General features: G+C 39.0%; 2 protein-coding genes and 1 long non-coding RNA gene across 6 annotated transcripts in view; all 3 read left to right on the forward strand.

Annotated features, from left to right (window-relative positions):
* The first annotated feature begins 442 nt into the window (after positions 1-442).
* Positions 443-3,046, forward strand: LOC130166131 (uncharacterized). 4 transcript variants are annotated; one of them, XR_008827107.1, is made up of 3 exons: positions 443-555; positions 1,573-1,665; positions 2,078-3,046. It is a non-coding gene; the product is annotated as an uncharacterized LOC130166131 (long non-coding RNA). The 4 variants fall into 4 exon arrangements; XR_008827106.1 differs by lacking the exon at positions 443-555 and adding an exon at positions 730-874; XR_008827109.1 differs by lacking the exon at positions 443-555 and adding an exon at positions 923-1,149.
* A 3,784-nt stretch (positions 3,047-6,830) lies between these two features.
* On the forward strand, positions 6,831-13,815 carry pold4 (DNA polymerase delta 4, accessory subunit). Its single transcript, XM_056371481.1, has 5 exons — positions 6,831-6,985; positions 9,325-9,442; positions 9,718-9,801; positions 11,820-11,931; positions 13,469-13,815. The coding sequence occupies exons 2-5, from the start codon at positions 9,337-9,339 to the stop codon at positions 13,491-13,493; spliced, it is 327 nt and encodes a 108-aa protein (XP_056227456.1). The 5' UTR covers positions 6,831-6,985; positions 9,325-9,336; the 3' UTR covers positions 13,494-13,815.
* Positions 13,816-14,679: 864 nt separating this feature from the next.
* si:dkey-28b4.8 (sarcoplasmic/endoplasmic reticulum calcium ATPase 2) overlaps positions 14,680-20,705 on the forward strand; it is a 37,487-nt gene continuing 31,461 nt past the window's right edge. Inside the window, exons 1-5 of the mRNA XM_056371451.1 lie at positions 14,680-15,302; positions 16,709-16,828; positions 17,018-17,035; positions 17,135-17,217; positions 18,449-18,553. Of these exons, the coding sequence (XP_056227426.1) occupies positions 16,711-16,828; positions 17,018-17,035; positions 17,135-17,217; positions 18,449-18,553 (324 nt within the window). The 5' untranslated portion in view covers positions 14,680-15,302; positions 16,709-16,710. The remainder of the gene's footprint in view (positions 15,303-16,708; positions 16,829-17,017; positions 17,036-17,134; positions 17,218-18,448; positions 18,554-20,705) is intronic.

The raw sequence follows: 20,705 nt of genomic DNA on the forward strand, positions 1-20,705 counted from the left end.
GCTAAATCTGGTGCTACACATTTAATAAGGATTTGCAGAATGCACAAATATATCTTTAAGTACACAATCACTACACAGCGTTTTCTGCCTCTGTCTGGTACACAGAGATTCCCATTATCTAATTTTCTCACAGAAGACTTCCCTGTGACTCTCCCTGTGCATACCCTGCTCACATGGCGACACTGACACTTGCTGGTGATTTACTACTACTACTGCTTAACCATTACACTGGCAATGAATAACATTGTACCAGAACTTTTTAACTAAAAAGAACATTTTCTTCTCATAACACTTATAACCCCAAGAACCATATTTATATATATATATATATATAAAACTCTTCTTTTCCATCACTTCCATCCAAGCAATTATTATGTTCATAACCCATACAGGATTTATTTTGCCACACACAGCTGCTGTGTCGATTTGGTCACAGGCCTCCTCCATGGTCTGAATGAGGGGTACCTGAGCCTGGGGCCGGAGATCGTAAACCCTCCACCACCATGCCGAGAAAAACTCTTCCATTGGATTTAGAAACGGAGAGTTTGGTGGAAGGTATAGTACTGTAAACTGTGGAAGGTGTTGAAACCAGTTCTGGACCAGAGCAGAGCAGTGGAATGACACATTGTTCCAGATGACAATATATTGCATCCGGTGCATTTGGTTTACTGCTGTGACTCGTCACGTGCACGCGCACACCCGCTGTCGGAGTTGCTTTTTTTATTTTCTGAGGCCAGTAATTTATCAAGTACTGACTCAAGATGAGAGACTGATCCTGGCGGTTTGTGAGTTTCCATGAACAGGAGGGCATTCACATGGCAGAACATCAGAACAAGTCTGGATGTATCATTTTATTTTAAGCTAGGCTGTTAAGGTAGGACTATGCTAACTTAGCTAACTTTAGCTACCAACAATAACAGCCTGTGCTTGTCAAAGACAGGACTACCACTGTGTGTCGACCTATGATTGGGGATATCACCACAGTCAACTAACTTAATGTTATTTTATTGAACCCTCCTCACTTAACACTAGTCGATATTCGTAGCTGTGCCGTTTCCATGGTTACCACGTGTAGCGCACCCACTGTTTACTCGCCCAGTGCTTTCCTGATCACAAGGGGAGCGCAGTGAGAGCCGCAGATCAGACTCGGTACAGACAAAAGTGTCTCCCTGTCTGAAAAGATCTTTACTCAGTTTATCATAGCCTGTTATCATAGGGAACGTATTTACTGGCATACTCAGTGGCCTAAATTATTTAAGGTCATGTTGTCTAGAATATGTACATTAAAATACTGTCTTTGTGGGTAATAGGCCTATGTTACAGTTTTCACTTGTACTGGACACAATATGTTTATGAGTTGTGGTGAGCTTTGGTTGTGTTAAATTGTTGTATTATTTTTAACTGTCCCCTTCCAGGCTCAGGCAGATGGTGATCAATCCACACATTCCATAACCCCAGCAATAAGTTCTAAATGAGATGATCCAGACCAACCTATTCTATTTCCTGTCTGACTTGTGCTTGTGCCTTGCAAATTACTCTGTTAACTGGTCTTTTCTCTCTGTGTATTATTAGACACCAGACGTGACAGTACTTCGCTCTGTTGTCCTCAAAGGCATTCCCATTTTACTTTGTGACGACTCCAGTGAATTCTTCAAGACATGCTCTGTAAGTACTTGCACATAAGAAAAAAGTTTGGTCTGCATTAAAATAGAACTATATCTGTGCTGACATAGAAGATGTAATTCTATCTGCACAATATACAATATACATTTTGTACAGTGATTGATGTATTTTGTATAGCAATTCCTCCACAGCTAATCTGAGACGTATTTAAACAGCCAGTAAATAAAAATGAAATTTGCCACATAAACGTTGTACACATTAATTCATTTTAAATCTAAGGAGCAGGAGTCTAAGTTGAAAAGTCAGTGTCACTGTTCAAGAATATATGGACCTTGTGTACCATAGCTTTAGTTTAACCATACCAAATTTATTTTGTTGGCTATATTGCAACAATCCAGTGTGAACACATATTTGTGTTGTGTCCATGCTGAAGAATGTGTGTGTGTCTTTGTAGGATACAGCGAGAGACGAGGCCCTAGAATGCATCACTGTTGGTGTGCTGACAGTTGTCAGTGAAGATCGTCCTCACGAGGGTCCGAGTTCAGTGGACCTCCAGCCCATCTCCACTGCCATCATTCTGGAGGGAGGTATTGTCATGGATCGAATTAAAAACTTGCCTCAGGCAGTTTGTCTGTTATTTGGGCTTACATATGCTTTGCATTGGGATTACCCAAAATGCATGGCAAATACACTCAACTTCATTCAGACTGTGATGCTTGGACTGGGAAAGAAAAACCTCCCATCAAAACTGTTAACTCTGAAGAACAGTCTACTGGGTTAGACCAGTAAAGAGCCTTCTTGGACTGATGCTCGCTTTGGGACACAAAAGCATTTGTTGTACTTTCAGTTTTGATCAGAAATGCAAAGTCCTGTAATTATCAGGTGTTTACCTGTTTAATATTGTGAGACTGTTACATGCATAGAATTAGCTCACAAAAATGTTGGTTTATTTTTGCCTTGTCCGTGTCATGTTCTACAGTCAAATCAAACCACAAGTTTGTTGTTAAGCTGCTGTTTTGTACTTGAATGTACAAGAAAGTGATACTTGGGAACAGAACACTTGAAGCTGAATAATAGATTTAATGCATATTGTTATTACAATAGCCTAACAGACAGATCACCCTATGAGCAATTTTACAATTAGCTTTAAAATACATTAAATGTGACAAGAGGATGGAGAACAGTAATTTTTATTGATTATTGTAAGGTTATTACATGAGTAATAAAACACACATTTTATATTGGAGAAATGGAATCAAAAATAATAACAATATCAAATGTTAATTGTTCAGCCTAGATCTGTCAATGATGCAATTATTATTTTTTAATAAATGTTGTAATGCAGCTGAATCAACCCAGTGAGTTTTCTTTTAAAGTATATTTTTGTGGTGTTTTTGCCTTTATTAGGTAATAACAGCTAAAATAGATAAGAAATAGGAGAGAGAGAGAAGAAAGACAAGGACCCATCCAAGGAAATTGGTTTGTTTAATTTAAGTGAACTTGAAAAATTAGTGAGTAGTAAGTTGTAGGTATTTAGTCATTTTAAGTGGGGTTAAATTTGTATCAAGTAGTCCACACAAAATGAAAAAATTAAGTTAACACTAAGCATGGCTATTAAGTTACATGAACTTAATTTTTTTTTTTTGTTGTACTACTTGATTTAGTACTGCACACTTAAGATAAACAAGCTTTTCTAACTCACTAATCTTAAGATTACTTTGGTTAATTTTTTTGAGGCAACGAGTTTGCATACTTTTTTTAAGTAAGGTCAACTAATTAGATTTTACAGTGTAGAAACACTGTCTTCAGGATTAATATCATCTTGATTTGATTTTGCATTCATCATCATCATTTACATTTTCACCATGATCATCATTTAAAATTCCATTTTCCTTCAACCATGTTGATATTTCTTCAATAAATACATCATTGCCAGCCTTTTTTGAATGAAATCATGCTTCCTGCTTTCTCTGCTCCTCCTCAGGTAGAGGTAAGTCAGTGAGCAATGTGTTATGAAGTGCGGAGGAACTCTGGCAAAGCCTTTGAACTTTTTTATATTTTGTTGCACAACAGAGACATTTTCCTTAGAAGACAAGAGAGGTGATTTTTATTTTCAATTTGCTTTCCTGTCGGAAATTGCCACTCCTTTCCTTTTGAAGTCTTTCGATTATGATTGAGATTCCTTTCACAGTAGCTTTTATTGTTCTTTTTTCAGTGACATCACATTGCATTTCTGTGGACTCAGTATCAACAGTAACATGGTGCATATCATTCATTTTCCACAAATCTTTATTGTTATTTTAAGAGAAGATGTTTCAACACAAGTGCTGCGCTATGTTGAGGGCTTGTGCACAACCTGTGCGCTTTCAACTTGTCCAAACAACACATTCATGGACACATCAAGGGGTTGAGCGATAATCTCTTCCTTTCTGTTTTCATGAGTCAATTGACAGTCAGTACAGCTGATAAGGCTTTTAATGCAACACACCATAATCCTCAACTGCCACATACACAAGGCATCACCGCTTCCAACAGGCGATCACACATCAATACAGGTGTATGCACTCACCGGGGATGTCCTTTGATTTATGTTAATCGGTATCAGCGATCGTTACTTTGCATCGCTGCAGGCTTAAGTGTGTGTGCTCCAAGTGATGTCTGCTGAGATCAGGGTTTTTACCTAATGTGGTGACTATCCCGACCTGATTTTAGCCACCCAGCTGTGCGCGGAAGAAAACCTTGGTCTAACGCGCTTCCAAGAATGGAGGTCCAGACAACGTTTACTGTTAGATTAAGTTCTCATTTATTAAAGAGTTCGGTTAACTGTATTTTCTATTGCTAAAGATATAGAATTGAATCCTGTGTTTTGCGTGTAAGCGGTAAAAATCGTGCGATCTCCCCGTCACCCATGCCTGATTAACTGGTCTGTTGCACTTCTAGCATTAACGCCATAATTTAGAATTTGCTCTCATTGAAATGGGCACCAGTCCTCTGGGAGCACAACAATATAACTTCATTGATAAATTTATCAATCTCATATCAGAAGACATGACTTCCTTATTCAACGGATCTCCAGTCTCTACACCAAAAGAACACAACAGGACGACAACTGGGTGTAAATAAAGGAGTTTATTAACTAATCTACTATCTACAGAGTAAATGCAAGGTGTAATAATCATAAAGATGAAAATAATAATGAAATGAGCAGTGTGATGAGTTGGCAATGGTGGGAGAGAATATGTTATGGCTATACACTATGGCTATACAGCTAATGATCACTACGTCTACGAATGAGATTTGGTAATTAAATATTACTATATTTCAACATCAACCCAGTCATGTCACCCAGAATGTTAACACCAGTTTACTGTGAGTTGCGCTGTAGCTGAAGACCCTCGGCTGGAACCCAGGTGGCTATCGTTGCCTCGGTGACCCTGGAGACGCAAGATCTAGGTGGATTCTCCTGGAGGCCGTGTCTGGTTATGATGCGAAATAAACTCTAATGCTCTTCACTTTGGCTGGATAACTTTAGAGGAGACTGGCGTTGACCAGATGACTCTAAAGTTGTCAAAATCTTCAAAAAGGAAAACTTGATGATGATTAAAAGTTACAAAATTACTCTGAGGCACTTCTGTTGATTTGGTTCAGTTGGTCTCAACTTATAAAAATAAACGTGGCAAAGAAAGAATAAAGGACACGGACAAAACGAGTAAGTGCAAAAATGGCTAAGAGCCATGAGTTTGTGGCTAGCAGCTTAGAGCTAAGAGCCGGACTGTTGGAGCCTGGACTACAGAGCTAACAGAGCTGTTGGTAAGAGCAATGTGCAAATTGATCTGACTGTTTTATTCCCTGGGGGCTGGTGCACGTTTCAGAGGCGTCACCCATCTTCTCCCGTGTTTCAACATGGAGAAGAGTAATTTGTCACGGAGCTTTTGAATAGTTTAATTCTACTGCTTACCTATAAACTCGCACATCCGTCCTCCACCATGACGATAAAACATTAAATGAAATAACCTATAAACCTAATGGCACTAATGATTACAGACAGGAGTAATACAAGTGTGGATTTCATATTACATCCTTCAAACCTGGAATCAATCATAATACAAGTGGTTAACTGATCAAGCAACAATATAAACATTTCCTAAAGCTAATAGTCTATAAATGTGGATTACACAGCAGTTCTGTAATGATGTCATGTAGTGTGTGTTACCTTGTGTGAAGGATGCTGACAGTATGGTCACATGAAGGACATTGGCTTAAAGTCTACATGTTACATTTCAAACATTCTATAGGATAGAAGTTTGGGATTGAACTATTACATAGAAACATCTCAAGATATTTAATTTTACATTCTTCCATAGATCTGTGTCTGTGAAGAGAGTTCTGCTGGTCACTACCCAGGATTGGAATGTGGGTTGTAGTTTATGACTCTTATCTAGAGAGGGACAGAGGGAGGGAGGTTGGTGTGTGTGTGTGTGTGTGTGTGTGTGTGTGTGTGTGTGTGTGTGTGTGTGTGTGTGTGTGTGTGTGTGTGTGTTCATGCATGGCACAGAGAGGCCAGGAGTTACACCTTAGTGATAATCAGTCCTTTTGGTGTTATTTGTCCAATATAAGAAACAATCAAATATCATTAGACAGAGTCTTATTGTTACAAACTGGAGATTTTGCCTATATTCTCCAGTTGTCTGGTGTCCATTGGTTGATCCTCTGGAGTTGACCCTTTGACCTTTGGTCTGGTTCTGTGTCGTGCTAAAAGCATGGTCTGTTTGTGGAAGAGGGGTCCTTGGTCTCTGTTTCCTATCAATTTGATAGTTTGATGGTGGGAAGAGTCACAAAATGTTAATTGTGGGTCCATAACTCTGCATGTCCTTATAATGAACTTCCTTAATGGCTTGTGACTGATGCCAGGCCAGTTATGTACGGTATGTTTGTGTCTTCATGTTCCCCTGTGCTTTTTTTCTTTTAAAAGAATTTATCTTTTCACATTTTGATGAATTTTATTTTCACCTGTTGTACTTATATCATTTATATTCTGTTTTTTATGTGCTGTTGTATAACCCAAATTACTGAACATTTCCTTTAATCAATAAAATGATGAAAAAAATTAAATTAAATTTAAAAAACATGTAAAATTATTGTGTTGAGTGTATTACAATGCTGTACCGCTGATCTGTAATATGCAGAGTGAACGGCAGGTGGCAGCAGCACAGGGTGAAATGGTTTTGACTGCACCAGAAGAAGAAGAAAAAGAAGGAGAAGAAGAAGAGAGAGGAGGGGAAGGTTTCGTCATTGTTTTGCTGGTTTTGCTGCAGAACAGCACGAATTGATCTGACAGAGCTCTGATAGTGTGTTTAACAAGGTAGGTTCAAGAGACTGACAAAATATTAATGTTAAACAACCTCGAACGTTTTGTCGGTGTTGTATCCATCTAATTATCCCTGTAGCTCCGATAAACACGGCGGCTCTTCGGTCTGTTGTGAGCTTGTGAGTGGGTGAAGCCGTCTGAAATGTCAGGACGATGACAGATGATTGTAAAGTTGTAACAACTTAATACTTCCGGAACCAAACCTTCAGAAGGTGAAACCTGACGGAAATATGTCGTTTTTGTTATGTGTGGTTACATGCTATTTATGACTGTATTAACACTTTCTAATAGAACTGAAAGTCTTCAGTCAAATGACAGTAGTTTTATTTTGAAAGTTAAAACCAGAAGTGATTTGGCATATGCCCAGACATGTTCAGCTATAAATGAGATGAATGTGAATATTTGAAATGTTATCAATTGTTTATATCAGTTATTTATCCCTCTATAGACTGAGTACTATGGAAGCACGAATAAGTGAAGCGGTGGGGGACTTGAATCACATGACTTGAGACTTGCTGGACCAACACTGATAAAAGACTTGACATGAGCAAGCACAGTGCAGGTTCCTCATAGAGATGTAGAGTAATAGTAATAACTAGAATGACACTCAGTAGAGTTTACACGTCCACCAAGTCCAAACAACCCTACACATTAAAGAAAGTGATGCTGGACCCGTCCCTTTAACGAGATCTGCACTAAAATGTACTGAGTACTTCCTGGGGGGGTGGGGGGTGGCTCAGCCCAACCACACAGCGCCTCAATCACAGCCGGGGTGGCCTACCCTCCCCTTTCCCCTCCTCTTTCCTCCGTACACATTTTTATTCAAACTTTTCATGAACTCTGTCTTTAACTGATTTGCAGTTTTAACAGATCATCATTTCCTCACACTCATCAGCATTTCTCAGTGAGTTTGTTCAGGCTTCCTTTAGACGTTTTCTCATTGTGTTGATGCATTTCTCATCTGACTCATGAAAACAGTTTGTTCCTTCATCAGATATAATCACAGTCCTGTCATGCAGCATCAGTGTTTTCGATCAAATCACTTTAAACTTTCTTCAAATATATATGATAGAGCAAGCCCAGTCACACACACACACACACACACACACACACACGTATGCGGTGTGAATCTACTGTACTATAATTGATGCTATGTTCTAAGTTTGATTGCATAATCTTGTTTGTCTTTTTTCTGATTGATAGTTCCATGTTTATCGTGAAATGCCTTCCTCTATGGTTTCCTCAGTTAAAGCAGTTATATTCTGTGAATTTACTGATAATTCTTTACAACTGCTTTTAAACATTTTCTAAACTAATTTTTTTAGAGCTCTTTACACAAATCCATAAATTGCCAGTCTAAAAATCAAGTATTTGCACTGAATTCCAAACACTTGTTTCATTGTAGTATTGTTCTGCTTACACCATGTTCTAAATCTAAAGCTCTTCTGTCTAAAGGCTTGTATATACATTTCCATACAGTGTTGTAAAGTGACAGGACAGTGATCTCTTGAGAGGTTGGAATATAGATAGTAAAATAAACACCAATGCAATGTTGCACCAGAATGTAGTTATTTTTCCAACATGTTAGTGTTGTAACTGTAATACTGTGTTGTGTCTGAACATTTTTACTCTGTAATTTTGCACTTCTCTTTTTCTAAAGTCAGTCAGGTTTTTATCAAAACATCAAAACAGGCATCAAGGTCTGAAGCTCTGTGAAAAGGTTTAATTCATCAGTGACAATGTTGAAGTGATTGACTGACTTTGCATGTTTGGACACGTGAACTAGGTTTAGAGGCTTTTGCACAGGTGATTTAGTGTTCTGAGAAATGCACTAACTGTTTTGAGAACAGTATTAAGAGTGGTAAGAATAATGTTTCTGATGAGTGAAATGCATCAAAGTGATTCAGAAAAACTGTAAAATGAGGAAACAGGAGCTGATCATCAGAGTTTCATATAACTGGACTTGTCTCATTTGATTCTCACCACGGTAACTTGAGACTTGAAGTTTAAGACTTGTAACTTACTCCCACCTCTGGTTTAAATGAATTTGAATGATTTAGTTTAGTTACTTAAAGAGTAAACAGCTGTAATCTCCATACGTTAAGATTATAAATGAGGTTAAATCAGGGCTTTGGCAGAGGGAGCGAGTGGAGCTGCAACTGACAATTTGAAAGAAAATAATGAAATGAAGTAACTACGCTCTCATCTCTACAATCTTCCTCATTATTGTACATCAGACATAGCTGAGCACTGACCGCTGCTGGTCTGACGGATGTGAGCGCTGGTTATTTAGGCTGTTAAACCCATGACCAACGTATGTGTGTCTGTTCCAGATTATAGTCAACATGACAACCAAGCACCGACTGATAACTGATTCATTCAAGGTGGTGAAGAAAGCAAAGAGGGCGGGGCGGCGAGAGAAGAGACCTACTTCTCCTCCGCCACAGAAAGGTGAAGAGCATGTGTTGTGTGTATTTAATCCAGAATCAGTCAGCATCTGCACATTATGAAAAAGGCTAAAATATATTTTTCATACTCTGGTTAAGTTTTTTTGTTGTTTTTGTTTCACTGATAACTTTGTAAATTTGCCCAATAAAATTGAAGACGTCACAATGTGTGATAATGATTTTGTCATGTTATTGAATTTTAAACAAGAAAAAAAAAGAATAGATTTTTGATGTAACTTTGTCATGTAGTTATGACTGTGAATCTTTTTGCTGATGTAGAGGCTGAGACTGAGACGGTCAGAGAGGAGGAGCTGCAGAAGCTCAGACAGTTTGATCTGGACTGGAGATTTGGGCCCTGCACAGGTAACACACACACACACACAAAAATATGTACTGACATAAAGTGATGTGAAATGAAATAATAAATAATAAATAATAATAATAATAATAATAAATATGAATGTATTATAAATCTTCCCAGCAACTCAGTCGTAAGTAATTTAACCTCCTAAGACCCGAACTCTTGCATGGCGTGCATTTTTAATTTCTCTTTGCTATTCAGGCTGATTGGGACCTGAGAAAAATGATGTCCACATATGAGGACATTAGTTTTAAATTTCGATTACTGAGTGGCAGTATAATACCCTCATATGTGGTCACCAGGCCCTTGTTGAGAAAAAGTTAGTATTGTGGTCTAGAGAACCCAAAATGTGAGGTCCACATATGTGGACGCCAGGTCCTAGGAGGTTAAAATGTGTCATTGTCCATATGATCATTTAAGTTTTATATGAAAATAGGAATAAAATGAGGAGCAGCTTTGCCCAGTGCAGATGGACTAAGCTCTGCATGATGAATAGAACAAAGGCTGACAGTGTCCACAGTTCAAGAGTAGATCCTGAAAATACCATAAAGGGGACATACTGTATTATGAAAAACTCAACTTCAGTGTTGACTTTGTGCACATAAATCTGCTCACAAGTGTGTGTAGACTCATTAATTGGGCATTTTGATATAATCAGCCAACGCCTGCACTCACACTGCAGACACATCTGCAGTTTCACCATTCTACAATAAAAATACGTTGAACTTTTACCTCAGTGTTTGGTCTTGTTTCCCCTCCTGCGACACGGTTTAGAAACTGCTACTTGTCCTCTGAGACCATGACAGGACGGCCTTCTTGTGTTCTTTATTTAACAAATACTGCATCTGAGATGAAGTTGCCTTTCTATCTGTCAGGGAACTGAGCTTGATGTATTGATCTCCTGATGGTGTGGAAAGCCCCTCTTTGCTTCTTTGCTTAGACCAAATTTTTTGACTACTGACACTTTCACTTAGTTCTGATGCCATTTCCCTCCATCACAATGCTACTTACTGAATGACAGATTTAAAAAACACTTACCAGAAATTCAGACTTGGTGTGCAAAGGCCTTTAATGCTGTTGTTTTGCTTGTTTCCAGCCTCAACAGGTCAGCTGTCAGCTAACTGCCCAGTATATAATATACTGGGCAGGTGGCTAACAGTTTAGCTAACAATATTGATCTTACATTCACTGGGTGGCCAGAAGAACAACTGTGCTTACAGCTGCGTATGCTGCCCCCAAGTGGCCAAAAGACATGTACAAATGCAGCTTGAATGATGTCTAAGAGGACGGCTGATAGTTCTTGGGCATGTTTGCCATTGTTGACAGAAGCTTGAAGTGAAAAAGATCAACTGAACTCCTGTAAAATGTTGATGCCTCATTAATCTGTGGGTGAGACCACACACATTATATCCATGCTTTCTTAAGGACCAGAAATATTGGAAGTGTTGGGGCCACTCTTTTTAAGAAAGGTAGAGTTGGTACAAAAATAGGTTTTAAAGCTCCATATAGTCTAAAGGTAGATGTCCATGTGTAGTTTGATTATAGATCAGGTCTAGGTTCTATATTAATACTGTGAAAGTATCAAAGCCTCAGTCCACAGAGAAATGCACACAGCCTGTATTCAGAAACTGAGCCTTAAAACCAGCCGTCAGGACTTCTGGAGCAAAGCAGTCACAGCCCTCAGCCACGCCCCAAGCCCCGCCCACCTGGACCCACCATACAGCCTTTCAGGATTTGGTTTCTCTGAGTGTTTACCTGAAACCTGCTATATTTTTATTGGATCACTCAGAAAATAGTCAGCCAATTAGAAGAGAGGCTCAGAGCCTCCTCCGTTACTGGAGCTCCAGAGAGAAGCTTGAGAGAGGAGATGTAAAACTACACAGAGATTGATTTTTGTTCTTAAAACCATAAATATATCTTCTTATGGATCAACACTTCAAATAAAACACAGAAGAAGAAAATATTGAGCTTCAATCACAGAAAACAGTGAGTCATGTGTCATATTTTCTCTCTCTCTCAGGTATTACCAGGCTGCAGAGATGGGAGAGAGCAAAGCTTCATGGTCTGAACCCACCTGAGGAGATCAGATACCTGCTGCTGCAAACACACACTGGCCCCAACTATAAGCTCAGGTAACACACACACACACACACACACACACACACACACACACAGAGTTTTCTTGTCTGTGGCCTAAATTCAGTGAATACTTGTCTGATGGAACAGATCCACTTTTGTTTGAATCCGTCCAGCTGTCTACACAGACCTCGTACTGTCCGCCTTCAAACACCACCTGAAGCACATTTTCTATTTTGCTCTGTTTAATGTGCAGAATCACATTAACTGTGTTTTGGCCTCTGAGCACATTCAAAGCACAAGTGACCTACACTCAACGCTGTGCCTGAACGCATCCTGTGTAGGCCAGTGTGAGCTTCAATTCAAAGTGTTCTAAAAAATTATTGTTATTATTGATCAATAATAATTCAGTCAACTGCACACTACAACAGTGGTAACCTATTTAAAGAATGTTATAGGTGTTGACTGTAGCTAGACTTTAATTAAGGTCGTCCTTCGCTATCCAGTCAAGCTGCAATATCGAGTTGGGTTGCGTGCTGCATCCAACCGGACCGCGCTGTGTTGCCCAGATAGGTTGCACGCTATGTGCAGCTTGATAGGCGGCATCTTGTTTGGGTAGGCTTTTGAATCATATGGCATCCCATAAATGACAGGCACACAGGGAGGGCCAGATGATGACACAATGGGGCCAAGAAAAACTAGTGCTGACCGATAAATCATATTTTCATCATCATGGCGATATGAACGTGCAATAAACACATTGCAAAAGATGGAGAGAAACGTGATGAATTAGAAAAAAAAATTGTTTTATTTACATGCACCATGCATTCACACAGGTTCATCACTCACTGTTTTCATGTCAGGAATATTATTTAATATATTGACATTTTACATTTGTTTCCATAGTGATATTATTGAGATTATTTATTGTTTATCGTTGCTGCTCCAGAAACTTAAAAAAAAAAAATTATAATCCTGTTGAAGATTTTATTCTTTTAAAAAGGGTTAGCTACTGAATACGCTGTACTGTATTGATGAGATAAATATAACATTACATAGCTACACCTGATAAGAGAACCCACACTGTCTCACTGCTGCAGCCTCAACATGAGCCTCCATTATATTATATTGTATGTTCTGTATTTCTTATGGTCATTCATATTTCTCCTTAAAATTTCTGTGTCCACTAAGAGAAGATGTATGGTATTTTATAAAAGATGATGGTAATGTTTATTTTGTACATGTAGTATCTGTGGTGATCACATGACGGATCAATAGGCTTTATATAAGTAAACTGGAAAAATCTGCAGGATCAACCCTGGTGCATACATAATTAAATATAAACGATAATGATGTCCAAGCTCATAAGCTAAGATACAAGGTAGACACCTTGAAATCAAGCTCCCACACATGCTGCATATTACTATCAGGAACATCATTATTCAGTAGTGAATATATCAAGCTGCTTAAAAAAAAAGATGTCGGCATTTGATTTGGGCAAATGTTATATAGTGTTGACAAATGTAGATATTCTGCCCAAACTTCTGCAGACAGAATAATACTAATACAGCTGGTGTGCTCTTTGTCTTTCAGCCTGTGGAGCGAATATCCTTTGTGAGGAAGTGATCGTAAAGAGGGGAAAAGAACACCCCCCCATCAAAAGTCAACTCAACTTTCATTATATGTCGACATTTTCAATGATGTAACAATTCAAATCCTTTGACCATTTGAAACTCCAGAAAAAAAAAAAATTATATATATATATATATATATATATATATAAAGGAGGGAGAAACCAAAGCAACAGAGAGGGGATACCTCTCTCAGCATGGAGACTGAAGAATGACACAACAGAAACATTTTTCTTTTCTCACAGTTGAACTTTGTTGTCTTCTACACACTAAGTTTTATTAATGTTTTTAATAAAAAAAAAAAAAACACTGTCCTGTTCTGTCTTGTAAAGGTTATTGCTGACAAAACGTGAAGGTACACATTCACAAATTGTTGCTCCCCTCTTGCATATAGCGTGTGGTCTTCACACACTGACATATATTTGCCTCAGTCCTTTTATAACTGACCTAACCTACACTCTCCCTCTTCATTTTACACTCAACCCCCTAAGATAGTGATTGAGCAGGTGTGTTTGCAGTACAGCCAACAGAACAGAAACAGCCATAGTACCTGAAGGGTCAGGGTTAGCCAGTGTTAGCAGTTAAGGTTATAGCAATGAAGATATCAATATACTTATTGGAATATATTCCCAATAACAATAACACAAATACATGCTCAGGACTTCTTTTAACATGTAGGTCTCTCCTCATACACTGTATTTCCTTTGAGAATGCTGTTGAAAAAGAGAATGTACTATTCACTGTTAATTTCCTATGCTTGTAGACTTCACTATGAGCTATACTAGTTGTGTTTTGCCCGTTGGAAGGCGAGTATTATACTTTAAACGTATTATCCCGCCTCCAGCGTCATTCGATTAGCTTGCAATATCGTCACTCACTCACAGCCCGACGCTGATTGGTTGGCGTGTTGATCAGTTGAGCGACGGCAGACGCATCTCCCGCTGATTGATCAGGAACTAGGTAACTTGGATCAGAGGCGGGGTGGCTTTGCAGTAAAGCCTCCAGTGGGCAGGACTTTGGAGGATTCTACACGCTCATTTGCAATTCTCAATCCACTGCGTCAGTCTGGCTCCTCGACCTCTCATTGGACTATTCTTGGCTGGCGTGGGCTTTTGCTTTGCCAAATTACGTTAGGCACGTTCATTACGGGGCAGCAGCATCATAAAGGGGAAGAATTAGCCGGGGTAACACCGGAAGTTAGACGACTTTTATATAAAATAAAAGCCTGTTGGATGAAATACAGCTGACCGTTTCTAGTCGGTTGTGCAGTACTTAAGGACATTTCTAAAATAGCATGAAACAGTCGATGTCATGAAATATACATTTACACGTTATCATGCCATGCAGCATTTCTTAAGGAGAAGTCTTTATTTTGTAAGTTAAAAACGGATGTTGTAGTTTTTGATCGTCTAACTTGATGTGATTGGATGCTGCATCTTGTCGCCTGAGTATTACTGACCCGTAGACACTACTGGAGCTGGGGATAAAGAGTAATAACAACCATATTATACGGGTAAATTGGTCTTGAACCATATTTAGGAAACATTTGCATTAAATAATCCTTTTTTTTAATAGACAATATTTTTACCTTTCGGAAATCATACTGCTTCAATGGAAATATCGTCCGGACGATTTTTCACTCAGTATAACTAGCTTGTAAAAGATAATTTTCATAATAATTTTTTTTTTTTTTTTAATCCTTTTCCATCTAAAACGCATGGTGCCGTAATATATCCTGACTTGCTTTAACTGTAGAGACAGTGGAGAGACGACACACGGACAGACCCACCGCTCTGGTAAGCAACCTGTTCATCTCCGGAGGATTAACGTTAGAACATACCGCTAGCTGTGCGGCTAGCTAGTCATCCGTGTAGCTCACTACCTAACTGTTAGCTTAGTTTAGTTACAAGGCTTTTGCCAGTTATGATTCGTCACTTGTCGTTTGACATATGGTTTATCGTATTAGCGTACATGTCAAATCGCTGTCAAACCTCATCAGTCATATGAGCAACATGTCTCTGACTGTTTGCCGTTATGTCATCCATTTAACCCGGGATTTAGGCGAGGCCACTCGTATTTACAATTAAAGTATGTAACGCTGCATATTTCGTGTGGGCAAATGTGTCAGCACGGGGCGGTTGTTCCGTTTTGTATTTCGCAGATGCGGAAAGTGGCGTCAGTGATTTTTAGGGCGGTCATGTAGAGTTAATTACCTCAAACACAGGCCTTCTTCATATAACCTGACTGAAGGCCTTTACGAATCAGGCCTTTACGAAGATATTTTTGTGACAAATCCCGCATAGACAATCTATTATATAAAGTTAAAAGTTTTTGAATTATCCTAGCCTACACGGACATAGCGGCACAAGGATCATGGGAACAACGGGCTTTCTTAACCCTACACTATTGCTTAAATGAAAGCTAGTTGGTGCATTGGATGTGCACCGGTTTGACCAGCAGGACTTGCTTGTTTGTAAAAGGCCTTAAGTCTTGTTCAAGGAGTCACTCTTCATCTGGCAAAAGGCAAGAGAGCGTTAAATTGACAGATTTTTTAATGGAGTTTTGAGGCCAAATAGAGAAGCACAGCCCAAAAACACTGAATAGAAATAAATATTGTCCAGTGTGATGCAACACAGGGAGATATTTTTGTCAGCACCAGCTGACACCTTATGGATAGTAAGTCATGTCTCCTGGGCCTGTTGGTCTCTGCGGGCTCCAGTTTGTGTGGTTGCTTGGCTGTACCTACAGTGCATTTAATTCCCCAGCCAAATAATGCAGCTACAGTGTGTAGTTGTCACTGCAGATACCTAGACAGTACCACATTCAAGAAGCAGGTTACCTTTCAGATGTTGAAACTACTGAAATACTGTCTTTTATTGAAAATGAAAGTAGTTTCAGTCTATGTGCTCCATCCCTGATATGATAAATTGGATAAACAAGAACACTGTATTTTCAGAAACATCGTGAAAATAGTCATATTTGCTGCATACAGCACAAAACATTTGCTCTTTTGCCCCTTCAATCCAAAATATCTTTATTAACACCATATTACCTTCCTGTACTTTTAGCCTGATGGCTTTTTGAATTGACCTGTTTTTTTCTCTCCCGAGGTTAGTGGAATAAAAGTCTGAACTTTAGTACTGAAAAAGCTTATTGTTGATATTGATATTGCCTTGTTTTCTTTCCCCTCCTCCCTCTTCAGTGATGGATAATGCTCATACTAAGACGGTGGAGGAGGTTTTGGGCTTCTTCTGTGTGAATGAATCTACAGGATTGAGCTGTGAGCAGCTGAAGAAGAATAGGGAGAGATGGGGACCCAATGGTAGGTTTATCTGTTTTTTATTTAACATTTACAACAGTAAAAGTCTGTGCAATGAATGTCATCCATGTTGAAAATGTGTGCAGAATGAAAATAACTTCTCTACACTGTAATTTATAAAATAAGTAAAACAAAGTATCAGTGGTGATGATGCTAATTTTTTTTCTTTTTCTCCTTCATCTTTACTCACAGAATTACCAGCTGAAGAAGGTGAGCTATCTATCTATCTATCTATCTATCTATCTATCTATCTATCTATCTATCTATCTATCTATCTATCACATTGTGTTTCTTGGTGTCCCTGTGCAGGGAAATCCCTTTGGGAGCTAGTCCTGGAGCAGTTTGAGGATCTGTTGGTGCGAATCCTGCTGCTGGCTGCCTGCATCTCCTTTGTAAGGAAACACAACTGTATGCAAACCACAAGCAAAACACACGCACAACAGTCACAATCATTGCTAACAGCTGATATATTTGTGTGAACTGACATATGAGTTTAACCCATCTGTATAGACCATGGGGACTCGAGTTTAAGTTGCACACACAGAGACTTGAGACTCGACTCAGACTCCAGGTTTGGGTTATGTGTTTATTGTTTGTTTATTTGTTGGCAGGGTTACGCAGAGCTCTGTCCACTGAGCACATTTTCTAGTTTTTATGTTTTTGGCACATTAACATTAAGACTCTTTATAGACAAAGACGTGATGATGATGATGGTGATGATGATTATGATGCAGTACATGTTTTGAATTCCTTAGATATTGTGATGTAATGCACTAAGTAGACTGTATGGAGCAGCAGATGATAGAATACTCATTACAAACATAAGATACAGGCTACCTCCAGACGAGCATTTAAGCTCCATATCAGAAACAATCTCCGCCCATACAAACACCTGAAAACACATACATGTTTGACTATTCACTTACAGTGAGTCTCCTTTGCAGTTGATTGGTTGCAGAAAATAGGGCTGCCACTAATGACTGTTTTTCCAAATTTATTGACTATTTTACCGATTAGTCAATTAATCTAAACGAATAATTTTCCTCCAGAAAATCTAAACCACACTCTGGCATGATCAATAAGGCCAGATTCATACCTAAACATTTTCTTAAACACTTATTCAATGTAAATTCTCAGGCAAGATGACTTCATGTCTTTATGAGAGTATTTATCAGCTACAAGGACAAAAGATATTAAAAAGCTTTGTTTACTAATGAACAGACAACACTTACATGAAGTATTCCTTCACATGTTTGTGACTGATCTCACCATGCGCCATAAAAAATAATATTCACAAATAACACTGGTTAAACAAGACTTAGAGTGAAGGGATATAGAGAATAGAGATTATAACAGCAGCTGCTAGCAAATACAACAAAGTCAGTAACACTGTAATTCATTATGATGTTGTATTCACCACTGGTAGTGCAGGCCGATGAAACCCAATCAGGTCTACATCATCGTTTCCAAAGGTCTTAATTTCTGTCCATCCAGACTACAACACAACCCAGTTTTCAACAAAGTTCAAACAAAGTTTTCAAAATAAAATGGGTCTAGCAACACAGTAACACACTGCACACAAATCATCAACCTTCTCTCTGTCTTCTCTTTTGTCTCTCATAGACCCTGGCTTGGTTTGAAGAAGGGGAGGGAACGATCACTGCATTTGTTGAACCCTTTGTTATCCTCCTCATCCTCATCGCCAACGCTATTGTTGGAGTATGGCAGGTAAAGATTTGATTTCCATTCAGTTTCACTTTGATTCGATTCAATCCTTGATGATCCAGTTACATCAGATAAACACTGATGTTACTTCTCACACTTACATTTCTCCTACATTCAACAAATGAGCAATACTGTTGTTTTTTTGAATAGTTCTTGTGTAAAGTCACATTAGAGGCTAAATTGCAAACACATTCCCCGGCTGTAATTATTCCTTGAAAAATAAGCATCAATATCAACATCAATCAACATCAATATTCTTTGGATCTGCAATAAAATCCTGCAACATTCACAGGTGAATCATCATTGTTCATATTTTGAAAAGAAATGCTGTTCCATACAGATGCAAAGCTACCACTGTCAGTGACACATTGTGTCGCTTTGCAATGCCACGTCAAAACGGCAATTGAGACTGAGCAGGTGGTGTTGGAGTTGGAGCTGATAAATGTTGAAGAACAGTCTCTTTTACTGAGATTACTGCAACGCAGAAAAGAGAAAAGGAGTTGGAGGAGAAGGTGTGTACAACCCGTGAACTGACTGAGGCAGAGGGAGGGTGAATCACATGTGCTGCATCCACATGTAGGTACATTTGTAGGGAGGTGCTAGCTAGTGTTAGCTCCCTGACATAGGCAGACTGAATAAACTAGAGTCCATACACTGTTCAGTCTTCATATGTTGTAGATAGAGGTGATGGGCTCTATATCGCTCCAGGATCTATACCAGTGTCTGGGTCTGTGCCTGTTTGGTCATGTCCTGGCACCAAACCAGTGTGACTGCATTGATGTGGGAGAGAGACATGGCTTTGTTGTCTTACTAGGCAGACACACACACACACACACACACACACACACACACACACACACACACACACCTCAAGAATGGAAACACACCTCTCAGTTGTGGCCTTTTTATGCCGGAGGGATATTGTTTTCGGGGTGCCCGTCTGGCCTATTCTTGTGGACGTGATATCTCAGTAACACCTTGACAGAACTTCGTGTAATTGGGCATAAAACATTTACTAGGACTCAAGGATGAAGTGATCTCACAAAACATGGTTTTGGCCAAGACAGGAGTGTCATCCAAACATCAGACCTCCTGTTCTGTGTGAGGAGACAGCTGCTCACAATAACTCCTCTGTGTCGTTGATTATGATTTGACAGAGGGGCGGAGCCTGACTCTGCACATGTAGCATAGACTGTATATAAAAATGGACGTCGACACCAGGTGTGGAAAATGAAGCCAATGCGGAAGTGCCTTAAACTTGCATCCTATCGATTGACCATCAGGGGCAAAACCACTGGTTGAAAAAGGAGTACGATTGTATTGATGGGTAAATGACCTTACTTGTCACTTGATTTTCACCTCAGTAGACGTTTTCATTATGTGTTTATGGTCTGAATCACTAGTTTGAAGTTTCCTTCAATACAACATGATCATTTTTCAAATTAATGTCCTATCTAAAAGATAATAGACGTTAAAGCAGAGTGGTTTTAGGGCATGGCTACTGCGTGATTGACACACAGGGGGACCTGCCTGTTAATCCGGATATGAGGTCAGAGCGATGTGTCAGACATTTGACTTGTCATTGTGTTTTCAGTTCAAAGTTAACCCTAACATGTTTGCCTGAAAATGCCTTGTTCGGCGTTCAGTTGTTCTAAAAGACATTCGGAGGAGTCGGCGGTTCAATTTTTTCTGGTAAGTACATTTTGTTTTAAGCCTATTTCTTTGCTAGCCAAAATTAGCATCCCTGTTAATATCACAGTTCAGGTGAAGATGCACCTTGCTAACCAAACTAGCCAGCTAGTGCTATCATTAGCTGATAACTTAGCAATTGCTATGCTAACGGTACCTGCTGGGCTGACCTGGGTTAGCCCGTGGATGTGTTCAGTCAAAGACCAATAAAAAGGTACATTTAATCAACGTTAATCTAATGACGTTTGGCTTGTGTTTCTCGCGCATGTGACCCAGTTTAAGTGATCTGCATCAGTGTAATGCACAGTGTTAATGTTAGTTAATACATTGTCCATCAAGACGTTGTGATAGTTCAACTTAAGATAACGTGACATATGCAAAATGTGTAGAAAAATATGTCATATAGAGGATTGTTCTTTTAATACTCAAAACCTCAACTGAAGCAGACATTCATGCACCTATCCTG

This window comes from Seriola aureovittata, chromosome 3 (assembly GCF_021018895.1).
Source record: "Seriola aureovittata isolate HTS-2021-v1 ecotype China chromosome 3, ASM2101889v1, whole genome shotgun sequence".
NCBI lineage: Eukaryota > Metazoa > Chordata > Actinopteri > Carangiformes > Carangidae > Seriola > Seriola aureovittata.